General features: G+C 59.8%; 1 protein-coding gene across 1 annotated transcript in view; it reads right to left on the bottom strand.

Annotated features, from left to right (window-relative positions):
* Positions 1 to 10,605: 10,605 nt before the first annotated feature.
* PSMD13 (proteasome 26S subunit, non-ATPase 13) overlaps positions 10,606 to 12,713 on the bottom strand; it is a 14,858-nt gene continuing 12,750 nt past the window's right edge. The window contains exons 10-13 of the mRNA XM_011386011.1: positions 12,461 to 12,523; positions 11,836 to 11,916; positions 11,545 to 11,661; positions 10,606 to 11,023 (exon numbers count right to left, since the gene is read on the bottom strand). Of these exons, the coding sequence (XP_011384313.1) occupies positions 10,928 to 11,023; positions 11,545 to 11,661; positions 11,836 to 11,916; positions 12,461 to 12,523 (357 nt within the window). The 3' untranslated portion in view covers positions 10,606 to 10,927. The remainder of the gene's footprint in view (positions 11,024 to 11,544; positions 11,662 to 11,835; positions 11,917 to 12,460; positions 12,524 to 12,713) is intronic.

Below are 12,713 nucleotides of genomic sequence, written 5' to 3'. Positions count from 1 at the left end.
GGCTCCACAGATCGCAGAAGACGTGCCCCTCCTGCGCTTCGGCCTCTCCAGGGGCTTCGCCCCATCACAGGGCTCCGCTTTCCCTGAAGAAGCGTGAGGTGTTTCTCCCTCTGCTCACTGCCCCCCGGGTCACCCCACTCCCCTGCCCAGCCCCCCGGCAGTGCGCTTGCTCCCATCCACTTCCTCTGTCCTTCCCTCCTGCCACTGCCCCACACTCCGACGCCCCGCACTGTCCTGCCCGCCCCCTCTCCTCTGCAGCAGCAAAGCCGGCCCCCCTCCTACACGGCGGCCCCCCGGCTCCCCCACTACACAATTGGGCCCCGGAGCCTCTAGGGGTGTCCAGTGGAAGTAGGTGTGGCAGGCCCTGCCAGGGGCCCCAAGACCTCCCTGCTCTTCCTCCTCGCCAGCGGGACCCACCCTGTGAGGATTAGTTAGGCAACTTCCTACAAGCTTCATTTCCCAGGAGGTGACTGGGGGACACGGTCTTGGCCAATGACAGGGAAGAGGAAGTCTGCTGGGTGAGCTTTTGGGGGGCCAGTGCTCCTGGTGCAGAGGATGGTGGGGTGCAGACCCCTGCTCCCGGCCTCTAGCCCTCTATCCCCAGAGGCCGTGGGCACAGGGTTCTGGGGTCTGGGGTGACGCGTGTGAGGCTGGAGGGGCAGGCAGAGTGAAGGGGTCCGATCCACAGATGACGTCGGGGCCAGGCCCTTGCTGGGTGACAGGTGCTCCCTGTGGGTTTCCATCTGGGCACCCCAGGCAGTGCCAACGGGCCACGTGGAACTCTGCCTCCGAGGCGGGCCCTGCCCCCAGCCTGTTTCTGATGCCCTTTGTCTCTATCTCCCGTGAACCCGACAACGCCCTCTGCACCCCCAGGGGCCCAGCTCCCCCAAGAGTGCCCTCCCTTCTCCCTACAGGGCCAGGCAGAGGCTCCTCTCCGGGGAGCCTGCTGCTCAGACACGCCCCGCTTGGCTACCTGGTCCTCCAACAGGCCTGTCTAAGTGGCGGGCACTGGTCTTTGAAGGAGACGGAGAACATCACTCAGCCTGAAAAGGAAGGACGTTCGGGTGCAACTCGGGGGCCTTTCCCGCTTTACACTAAGTGGAGTGAGCCAGTCACGGAAGGACAAGTCCTGTGTCATTCCACTCACATGAGGTCCTCACAGCATTCAGAGGGAAGTAGATGGTGGTGCCAGGGGCTGTGGGACGGGATGGGGATGACTGCTTAATGGGGACGGAGTGTCGGTTTGGGAAGACGGGAAGGTCCTCGGGACGGTGGTGGCGATGCTTGCACAGCACTGTGACTGTGCCCAACACTGCCGAGCTGTGCGCTGACAATGGTCACGATGGGAAGTTTTATGTTCCGTGTGTTTTACCTCGATTTACGAATATAAGCCGAAGACAGTCAACTCACCTAGAATCTGATTAATGATTAGCTCAGCTTTCTCCCCAGACCTGGTGGAACGGAGCCCTGGTGCTGAACCAGGGGGGGCTGTGAGCAGGGCCCAGAGGACGGCCAGGCACGTTCCGCCCGGAGGACAGGGTCCATGACGTTCAATCAGACCTATCACGCAGCAACCTTTGTCACCTTCAGAGAGCGGGGCCTGCTGGGTGTCCCCGCCTGTCCGTCTCCCTCTCTGAACCCTAAACCCCATCAGGCTAAATTACTCATTGCCTTGCTGGTAGCCAGTGAGCCCCTCTCACCTGCCCAGGCCCACACCTTGCTCATAACACCACCTGTGGGGAGGGCAGGGCAGCCCCACCTTCTGGCCTGGCCCCCAGCTTCCTGTTGGTGCCCCCTGCGGGGGTGGGGGCAGGGTCTTGACCCGTGGCCTCTTGTGGGCGGGACTTGGTGGAGGATCATGGGACGGCTTCCATTGGAAAGGTGGCCTGGACCTTCACTTACAGGGGACAGACCCCTTGTCGCCGCATCAGACAGATGAGGGGGATGCCCACCTTTGCAGGAGGCCCAGGGCCGGGATGACCGAAGCCTGGCAGGAGCAAAGAGCCAGGTGGCACCTGAGACACAGCTTCACAAAGCCCTGCCTCGCAGCCCTGCTGGTGCCCTCGGCCCCACCTGCTCCTTGCTCCGTGGCAGGGCCAGCTGCCCCCTAAGAGCCCGGCGACCTCCAGCCTCTCCGGGGTCACACGCCAGGACAAACGCTCTGCCAGTTCTCCCAGCCTCTGGGCAGCTACCAATAGCCCACTTCTGTGCTGCAGCCACTTCCTAAGGGTCAGTCTTCTGCCACCCCCCTTGGTCCTCAGAGTCTCAGTCCACTCAGCTGAGCTGCCACTGCAGTCGCCCACGAGCCCAGTGAGCCCCAGATGCTCAGGGTGTGCCCGCTCACAGCCCTCCTGGACCTGGCCCCTGGGCTCCCAGCCTTCCTACCACCCCAGCTCAGCCCTCCGTACACTCACTGTGGTGTCCACCCCATTGACATGCACGACTTGCCACACCCGGTGATTTTCTGCCAGGATGTCATCCTGTCTCCCAAACCTCATCTCGGCTCCACCCACGAGTCCTAGGAAATCTCAAACCCATGTCTCAAAGCGAACCTTGTTCTTTCTCCCCAGAGTCTCACCTAGGCTGTCCCCACCCCAGCTGCTGGCCGCTCGCCAGTCTGTCTCCCACCTCGAACTTTTCTGTCCCTGCAGAACCGGCCACCAGAGCATTCTGTCACATCTGTCCTCAGCACACAGGATCCCACCGCCCAGCCCCTCCCTCCACCCCCGCTTTCCCACAGCCTGCTCTGGGTGACCCTGCGGCCACAGGGGTCTTGTGAACCCTACATCAGATCGCACCCCTCCTCTGCTCAGTAAAAGGAACCAGGCCTCCCTGGATTATTTTAAGACTCGGGCACAAAATACACCAGATGAGCCTGGAGCATTTTATAGTGCCAGTAGCTCAGGAAATGTTCAAAACAAATTAAAAAGAGAAAACTCGATAAAGATAAGGGCACACCAAGGGACACAGCAGCCAAAACAAAGAACTCCCACTGCTAAAACTGGAAAACTGAGCAACGGAATAAAGCAGTATTGATGACCATCCCACATGTAAAACAGACAGACGCCCGAGTCCGTTCTAATCGAGATAACTGAATAAATAATAATAAATGGGTAAGTAACAGATACAGTAAGAATGGGAGAACATCTCCCACGCAGAAGGGTTCGGAACCAACTGTGCGGGCCCAGCGTCAGGGAGCCGAGCGGCTGTGCGCGCGGCCTCGCTCCCGCAGGCGGAGTGACCAAGGGACAGAGAACGGTGGCTCCGCGCAGGGGAAAGCGACAAACACACGTCGGCCAGGCGCTCGGGGCGGCAGCGCGGTGCTGTCTTGTACGTAGCATGTGCCCTTGGTGTGGTGTGACAAGAAGGACGTTTTACCTCCCAAAGCCATAACCTCAGTTGCGCTGAGGTGAACAGCAGACAGATTCCAGCAGACGGGCCCCTCCGGTATCCCCAGACGGTCCGTGTCAAAACTGTCAACGTCGAAAACGAGGTAAGTCTGAGCAGCTGTCACGCCAAGAGGAGCCTAAGGAGATGTGGCGACTAAGTGTAGGCGGGGTCCCGGATCGGGACCTGGAAGAGAGGACGGTGGGGGGCAGTAGAGGAAATCTGAATAAAGTATAACAAAATAAAGGCTTTATTTTGTTAATAACGGGCCATTGACTGTGACAAATGCACCATACCAGGCGTCTCATCGCGGTTCTCCGGTTCTCCGGGGAGACAGACTGACGGCTGATGGGAGCGAGTTCCGTCCACAAGCTGGGGCGGGGAGCCCGGGCGGAGCTGCCGGTTCAGGCCTCGTCTGGAGGCGGGAGGGGACCGGCGGGAGGGGACCCGCGCCAGGCGAAGCACACGGCGGGAGGATCTGACTCGCGGGAGGGTCAGCCTTTTTGGTTGAGCCACACCGTCACCTGGTTATGCGAGGCCCCCCCCACGGAGAGGGCAGTCTGCTTCATGCAGTCTGCCACCTCAGTGTGGCTTCTCGTCCGGGAGCACTGCGCAGACACGCCAGCACCACCTCCCGTGGAGCGTCGGGGTGCTCCGTGGCCCGGACAAGTTGACACCCGCCCCCGACGTAAGACGTTAATAATAGGGTGTGGGTTGTATGGGAACTCTCTGTGTCATCTCCAGAATTTTCCTGTAAATCTCAAACTGTTCTTAAAAAATTTACTTTTAAAAATGCCAGAAATATTTGAAGGACGAGTGATTCTCTTGCTTTGAAGCAGCAAACGGCAAATTGTGAACTGCTTACAGAGGAGTCAGGGTGGTCCCCGCCCGGTGACGGCCAGAAGCAGGACTGCGGCCCCGAACCACGAGGATCTGAACTCTGCCAGCAAGCGGTGACCCTGGACGAGGACCCTGAGCCTCACGTGGGAACCACGGCTCCCCGATCCCTTGATGTCAGCTGGGGGAGACTGAGCAGAGGGCCAGCGGCCCGGCCCTGGACAGCCAACCTGCAGGACACCGAAATCATGAGCGAGCTGTCCGGAGCTGCCACGTCCTCGGTAAGTTGTCACACAGCAGGAGACGCTGTTCTATCGGTGATGATGGCATGCGCGATTTCCCGCTGCTGCAAATAATAGGAAGTATTCCTGCTATTGTGACCGGCCTGGGTCACAGCGGGCATCGTTTAATATGGTAAACACCAAAGACAAGAACGGGCGACCAAGTGCTGTCACAGGTGAAGGGACAGAAGAGCCGTAGGGCATCTCCCTGGCACAGTTTTGCCGACCGTATCAGGGTTCTTGGAGACTCAGACCAATGGCGCGCACGTGTGTGTATGTGAGGAGGGCGCACAGGGTTCATTTTAAGGAGTTGGCTCATGTGATTGTGGAGACTTGGCAAGTCCAGGGTCTGCCAGGGGCTGGCAGGCTGGAGGCCCAGGGAAGAGCCAGGGTTGCAGTCTGAGCCCACAGGCCGCCTGCCGCAGAATTCCTGCCTGCTCGGGGAGGTCAGTTCTTCTTTTAGGCCTTTGACTGACTGGATGAGGCCCACCCGCATGGCGCAGGGCAATCTGCTTTCCTCAGAGTACACCGATTTAAATGCATGCTCATCTCATCCAAAACTCGGCTTCACAGAAACATCCAGGATAGTGTTTGACCAGCTACCTGGGCATCATGGCCCAGCCGAGCTGACACATAAAATTAACCATGACAGCAACAAAACTGCCAGGGCTGCGAAAATGCTGTGCCCATCGGGTGGCACCAGCGTCTCTCTGGGGCGCGTCCCACCGGAAGCCGAACTTTAGAGGGAAGCATGGTGCAGGGCAGCAGGGCCTTTGCAGGAGCTCCACCCACAAGCCCCAAAGTTTCAGTAAATCCTGCTAAACCTAAAAAATACTTCAGTGGAAGTATGTTTTTGTAGATAAAAGGAAGGGGCCGAGTTAAATGGCCATTTAGTTTTTAATGAAACAGTGTGAAGCATCGAGTTTTTATGTGACATGAAAGTGGTTTCCACACTTGACTCTGTGTCGGAATTCCTGGGGGGGCGGGGCGGGTGCTATAACAGATGACCAGGACACCCCCAGCATTTCTGATAGATTTCTAGCAAGTTACCAGGGATGCTGGTGCTGCTGCTCCAGGGACCATACTGTGAGAACCACTGCTACGCGATGGAATAGATTTTCTACGCGATACACCCATCTGCATGTCGCCCGCACCAGCATGTTTCCTGGGCCCCTGATGCCGAGAACCTCCGAGGTTCTCAGCCTTCCAGTCCCTGACGCCTTCCCTAGAAGCTCCTGTGGTTCCGAGCACTGCCACAGGGTGGAGCCACGTGCTCACAGGGAGCACCCAGCCATTGCAGCTATGTGAGGGAGGCTGCGCACAGCGGCTGCCCCCTCTCCCCACACACACCAGGGGCAGGAGAGGCAGGTCCAGGGCGATAGGTGGTGTGTGTTGAGGGTGGTTGATGAAGGGTTCAGGCATCAGGGACGCTGCCCACTAGAGCCCTGGGGCCCTGCTCTGTGCCCACTCGGTGCCACAGGGGGTCTTATCCTCCCTCTGAACCCTCAGGGCCTTTCACTCCCTTGTGCAATGTGACTGACACCTCTTCTCCATGTGTCACATGATTTTCTTCCAGGGAATGGCAGACCCCAGAGGGGCAGGGGAGCCAGGACACAGGGCCGTGCTCTGGGGGCCTCATGTGGCCCTGGGGCCATGATGGGAAGGGCCATGCCAGGCTCCCACCTCTAGTGTCCTTGGTGTGGGCTGTGGGTGGCCAGGCTCTGGGCAGGGCTTGGTTTGAACGATTGGCTCTTGGGACCAAGGCCCGACTGGGGTGGGCCCACAGCTCCCTGCTGCCAGCGGTGGGGCCCCAGCCGCGTGAACACAGGGTGAGGAGAGCAGGTCTGTGCCTGGGAAGGTTGGGGAGGTTGGAAAGCCCCTGGGAGCACATGGGGAGGGCTGAAGGCTGAGGAAAAGGCTGCTCCCCTGGGGTGCAGCAGGCACTCTGCTGCCCCCAGCCCCTCCCTCCCGAGCCGGGGAGGGTGAAGAGGGAGGCCTCCCTGGGTGGTGATCGATCCTCTAATCCACAGCCTTATCCCGGGCTGGACCCGAAAGCTGTAATTAAAGTCCGCGGCGGAAGGGATTGCCGGGGAGGGGCAGGCTGGCGCCTGGGCGGGCGGCGGCACCCAGCGCTGCTGGGGACAGTGGTCGGGACGGCTGCCTCCAAGGGCTGGGCTCCTCCTTGGAAACCAAGTCCCAGGACACGGCGGGCCTGGGCCCGGGGTGCAGGCCGGGAGCCCACACAGTGTGGTGTCCGGCGGGGAACCAGTCAGCCGTGTCCCTCGCGCTGCGGCCTCGCAGCAGCGACTCACCACTTCCAACTGCCCGGGGCACGGGTGTCCCTGGTGACGGTAGGACCACAGCTGAGTCTTAGGGACCCACATGGTCAGATGTCCAGCTGCTCCTCAGCTGCCGGGTTGACACCTATGCGGTCGTCTGTCAGGTGTGACTAGACTCCGTCTCCCTGCAGTCTACCGCAGGACCTGGCTTAAGACGGGAACGCCATCTTCGAACTCCCTGCCCATTCGTCCACCACTGACCAGAAGTCACCGACCAGACTCTGCTCTTGGCCCCAGAGGTTCCGTGTTGAGCACGACAAAGCGCTCGTCACGGGGCTTCTGCTCCAGCCACAAAAGCACAGTCACCAAGATGGACCTGGAGACGCGCCATCGGAACCGGGGCTTGAACGAGATGACACCAGGGGAAAGAGTGGGGCGGGCAGTGCGGGCAAAGCGCCGGTGCAGTGCAGCGGTGTCTTGGCTGAGGCTGCAGGGCAGGGAGCAGGTGGGGCCGAGGCAGGCCAGGTCGGACCCTCAGGCCGCAGACCTGGGGTGACTGGAGCCTGCTGGAGGCCGCAGTGACCTGCTTGCGCAGAAGGGGCTGTCCCAGCTGCCATGTGAGGACGAGTCCCCGTGGGGGCGGGGCCGTGAGCTGGACGTGTAGTGTGCACCAGAGGGAAAGCAGGGTGCTGCCCGGACACTTGGCCTGAGCAGCTGGGAGGGGAGAGGGTGGGGGCCGCGCCGCAGGGCCGCGGGTGGGGATAAAGGTCGAAGGTCAGCGTCAATGCACCCCAAATACTATGACTGATAAGCAGCAGCTGGGGAGTCAAGGCCGGATGAAGCCTGTGGAGGGTGAGTGCAGAGTGCAAAGGTCATGGGGCTCTGACAGGTCGTGCAGAGTCTGGAAGAGGCAGGAGGAAAACCAGGGGCTCAGCATCCAGCGACCACGCTGAGAACGGCCGGAGGAGACGCAGGGGACGTGACCTCGGGCCTCTGGCAGGAGAGTCTGGGGGCACAGATAGGCCTGCCGCTCTCCCGAGGACAGGGATGGGGTCCGATGGGGGTCTCGGCTGAACCCCTCAGGGAAACCAGCAGCCAGGGCTAAAACACTGGGGGCTGATGGCGTTCACAGAGGTGAAATAGGCCCCAGGAGCAGGAGAGCAAGTCTGCCGACGAATGTTCGCTGTGGGAAGGATGGAGAGCTCATCATCGGCACAAGCAGGAGAGGAGGGGCGCGCTCTGAGCTCCCACGGCCTGCGGACAGGTGACCCGGTGCATCCTGGCCTGGGTGCCTTTGTCCACACGTGTGGCCGGGGGCGGGACCTGCGTGCCGGCCGAGAACTAGCTCTTAGAAAGGACCCCCTGACCCGCTCTCACCTCCGTGCCTCCGAGGCGCACTTGTGAGGGTCGCCTGCCACTTAGGAGCAGAGGCTGCGCGTGACGGAGCCATGCGTGTGGACTCCGGGGTGGCGCACTCACCATGCACGAGCCGCGTCTGGGGCGGCAGGGCTGAGTAACCTGGCTGCTGCACCAGGCCAGAAAGAGACCAGCGGCTTGGCCTGGAAATCCAAGCTGGAGACTCCGTGGCAGCTGGACGGGGTGCTGCCAGCCAGCAGCCTGATGCCCCAGTTTGCTCTTGAATCGAGTGTCCTGGCCAGCATTCTCACGCCTGACTTCCCTGTCCTGCTCCTTCCCCGAGGCCCTTTGCATTGGGGAGGGCCTTTTCCAGGGAGGGCTACGCCCGCCTGCCCGCACTGGCCTGCCCGCACTGCGAGGGGCTCAAAGCCCCTCGGGTGCCACAGCAGGAGGACAGTGCCTAGAAGCTGTGGTCTGAGGCTGGTCCCAGTTCTAAGCAGGCATCTTTTCTGCCAAGCCTGGTGACAGGAGGGGACAGCTGCAGCTTCCCCTTGAGCTATAAAAAGCCCAATGCCCAACTGAGCAGAGGACACACTGAGCAGACACACAGAACCTCGCTGGACTCAGGTGGCTTGGCCCAACAACCATGAGCTTGGCCCCCGCCGGCAGGCTGCTGCGAGCCCCCCTGTGGGGATGGGTGGTCCCCAGGGCGCACATCCATGCCAAACCTGCCAAAACACCCACTGCTCCCTCGGTGAGTGTCTCCAAGGCAGCGGGGGGCTGGCCGCGGGACGGGAGGGGGCTGTCCCGAGATGGTCTCAGTATACAGGCTGGTACAGGGGGAGGGGACAGCCTCTCAGGACTGAAGCCTCTAGAAGTGACCTAGAGCTGGGTCTCAGTCCTACAGCTGGGACACTGTCCTAACTCCAGGAAGGGGGTCCCTATAGCCGCCTGTAGGCCAGGGTCCCAAAGCAGCCAGCAATCGGGGGGTGGGGCTCCGGATGCTCAGGCCCCCACCCCCGGCAAATGGTGGGTGCCAATGGCTGAGCGGGTAGGGCGCTCAGCGTAGACTGCAGCTTCACACACGTTCAAGGGGAAGAGGGGGCAGCTTTGGGGGTGAGCACAGGTGAAAAGTCTGTCCCCCCACACTGGGGCTACAGGACAGCAGACAGCTATCTCTCCCTTAAGCACAAACAACGAAGACCAAGGCCATCTACGCAAGGTAGCACAGCTGGAGGGAGCTCAGACCGGAGCCCTGCCTCAGGTCCCTGCTCTAGGCCACTGTCCTCCTAACTCGGGTTGAGGTCAAAGGAAGGTCAGGCCAACCCGGCAACTGACTCAGTGTCAGGAAACAGGAGGACCCGGCCCACGGTGAAGGTGAAATGTAGCTGGTTCTTCAGAACTGAGAACACAGGGTTCCAGGCGAGGGCCTCTGCTGCATGCACGCACACACACGCGCCTTCACACACGTTCGCACGCACGCAGGCAGTGCAGGGGGTGCCCCTCCTCCATCTTGGCTTCTGAACGGGACCGCCGTTGAGAGAGAAGGACTGTTTGTGAGCCACTCAGACTCTCAGTTGTCTGTGCCGCCTCAGCCCCAGACATGCACATCATGCACTGGGAAGGCGGTCAAGGTCGGTCAAGGGTGAGGGTGGCCTGGGAGGCTCAAGTGCAGGGGGTGGGGCTGTGATAAGAGGCCTGGCCCCACAGACTAGAACCGAGGCTGGAGGCCTGGCTGTCTTCCCTCAGGACGGCTGTGGTCACTGCTCACGTCCTCCACCTAACTCACCAGGTCTGGGGCAAGCAGGAGGGCACACACGGCTGAGCCCAGCATCCCACAGGAGCAGAGGGATGGGTAGCCCGTCTCTCTCTCAACCGCTGCCCTGGTCAGGGCCAAGTCTCACACTGCAGGATCCAAGAGGGGGCAGGTATCCAGCCTCTCTTAGCAACCCAGGACCGACCTCGTAACAGCCCGGTGAACTCATGTGTGCCTTCCTCACCACAGGAGCAGGCTGTGGGGCTCTCGGTGATCTTTATCAGCTTCCTGATTCCTGCAGGCTGGGTCCTGTCCCACCTAGAAAGCTACAAAAAGTCTGTGGCCTGAAGGCTGTGTGATCACCGCACTGCACCTGTCACCCCTGCCCGCACGGCAGGAGACTGCATTAAAGCTTCCCTCGAGCCCACGCACTTGCCTGGTGATTCTTCGCGCCGTGCATCCCCCTCCCCGGGCCCTCGCTCTGGCTCTGGCCAGGTCTCCGTGACAGGAGCCGCAGGGGGCAGACGCCTGGAAGAAGGAACAGTAAAAGCAGGCGCTGCTTCCTTGGTGCCCTGTGCGCGGCTTGGCCGCAGTCCCACGTGCAGGGACACCTTTTCTCACCCCACCAAGCCGTCCCCAGGTCCCACCTCCCGCCTTTCAACCTCTTCAGGCATAGGCGTGACCTGGAAGCTAAGTCAGGAAACCACCAGACGGGACAAAGCAAAGGCGTTTATTACAGAACTGAGCGCTCATGCAGCAGCGGGATGGACAGAAACCAGCCTTAGAGCGGGTGTCCCCACACACGTGCTTGCCTCACCACCTAAGATGCGGTGACTCTTCCCCAGTGTAGGTGACAGGAGACACCCACCAAGGAGGCTTCTCCATGTGACCAGGCCCCCATCAATGACAGTCCTGTTTTCACAGCAAGAACAGTCCCTACTCCAAACAGAATCCCCGCCCCACCCCACCCCACTTAAATGAAGATCCAGCCGCCAGCTTCGTCAGCCAGGAGGCAGCTCCGCAGGCAGGCGCTAAGTGAGGATGTCGTGGGCCTGGTGCTCCACCAGCATCTCCATGCTCTTCACGTCGCTGCACCAGAAGCCCAGGCGGTCCCGCATGCCCGCGATCTGAGTGCAAACCGGGACCAAACGGGCGTTAGACACTCGGGACACAGGGCCGACGGGGCAGCACTGATGAGGGCGGCAGAGCTGGGGCAGTGGGGTGTCCGAGCTGGGGCTGCCCCCAGCAACTCCTAGCACGAGGACGTTCTAAAGAATGGCACGTGAGAAAACAGGCAAGAGTAGAGAAAACCCACAAGCTTAAATTTCCAGCAAATGTGAATGAGATGAGTCTGAGCTCAAATCACGGAACCAGGAATGTATTTGATCAGAGTACCAATTTTCAGATTAAAGGGCATTATCAGCATGACCAGCACTGCTGTCGTCATAAGCGTTTAAATATAGGGTTCAAATCCCAGGCGCATTTAATCAGGTTCTTGGAAAAACCCTTAGACCCTACGGCGGTAATTCACTCTCCAAAACCTCTGTCTAACAAGGCTTTCTTCCTAAGTAGCTTCCAGCCAAAGGAAGCTAAGACGGGGCAGACAGGACCCGAATGCCACGAAGGCGAGCCACTCCGAAGGCCTCACCTGCTGCAGATCCAGCACGCGGGGCTGCACCCAGGTCATGTGGACCCGCCCGTCCACCTCGTCGATGCTCCCTTTCACCAGCCCCACCGAGAGCGCCTTCATCACCAGCAGCTCCACCTGTGCGCGGAGGGCTACCGTAAGACCCCGATACCGCCGCGCACCCATGGGCCCTGCTGGCCTTGATACACCCGGAAGCCAGAGGCCGTTTCTTTCTGTGGTTTTGAGTCTAGGGAACCCTCGTCCCCGGGGAGCAGCTGTGCTACAGTGACACCCAGAGCCAACGAACCTTACCTCGTTCACACTGATTTTAGCACTTTTGGCAATTTCTTCAAAAGTGAGTTGTCTGTGATTGGCAGGTCGTGTGAAAGTCATCTGAAAAAAGTTTTAAGTTTTTCTTAATAAAAATTGTCAGAACTGATTGATAAGTGTTTTTTATCAATACCAGCTCTAAAAATATAGATATTAGTACCACACTAAAATTTTCTTAACGTTAGTCACATACCGAGAACAAGCTTCCAGTACTTAGCCGAAAGTAAGTACCCTAGCAGCTCCTACCAGTCATTATTTGTGTCCTGAACAAGGACTTGCAGCTGCGGACACCGCAGTGACCAGAAACACCAAGTCTCTTTTCTCAGAAATCTTATATTACAGTGGGGAAGACAAGGGATTCCACAGCCAGTGGAGTGGCAGCCGCTTCAGCTCAGACGGTCAGGTGCCTCTCTGAGAGGTCGTCTGAGCCGAGACCGAAATACAAAACTGAAAAAGCACGTGGTGGCCGAGGAAAAGGGAGGTGGTGGAGAAGGGTCAGGACAGGAGCAATGCCACCAATTTGCTGTGTCCAGAGGCTGGGGAGCCTGCGGGGGCACAGGCTCATCTGCAGGGGCCCACACCACAAACCATCCCGGCGGTCGCTCACCTCCATGAGGCACAACAGCTGAATTTTCCTCAGAAGCTGGGCTTCGTTGGCCGCTAAGTCAGGCTACAAGGCAGAAGGACACTTGTTACCTGACCTGGGCTGTGAAACTTCTTCACAGCACCAGATGGCGTGAGAGGAAACTGGGCCGGTTCAAGCATCTCGCACTGCGGGCCCCGGGGATTGTGACTGGCTTTTAAAGAGTCACTTGAACTTTTCTTAGAAACTCATTCGAAAAGGGCCTGGCTGAACAGCC

This window comes from Pteropus vampyrus, unplaced genomic scaffold (assembly GCF_000151845.1).
Source record: "Pteropus vampyrus isolate Shadow unplaced genomic scaffold, Pvam_2.0 Scaffold865, whole genome shotgun sequence".
Taxonomy (NCBI): Eukaryota; Metazoa; Chordata; class Mammalia; order Chiroptera; family Pteropodidae; genus Pteropus; species Pteropus vampyrus.
Note: the sequence above shows the minus strand (reverse complement) of the source record. Positions and strands in the feature narration are given on the sequence as shown.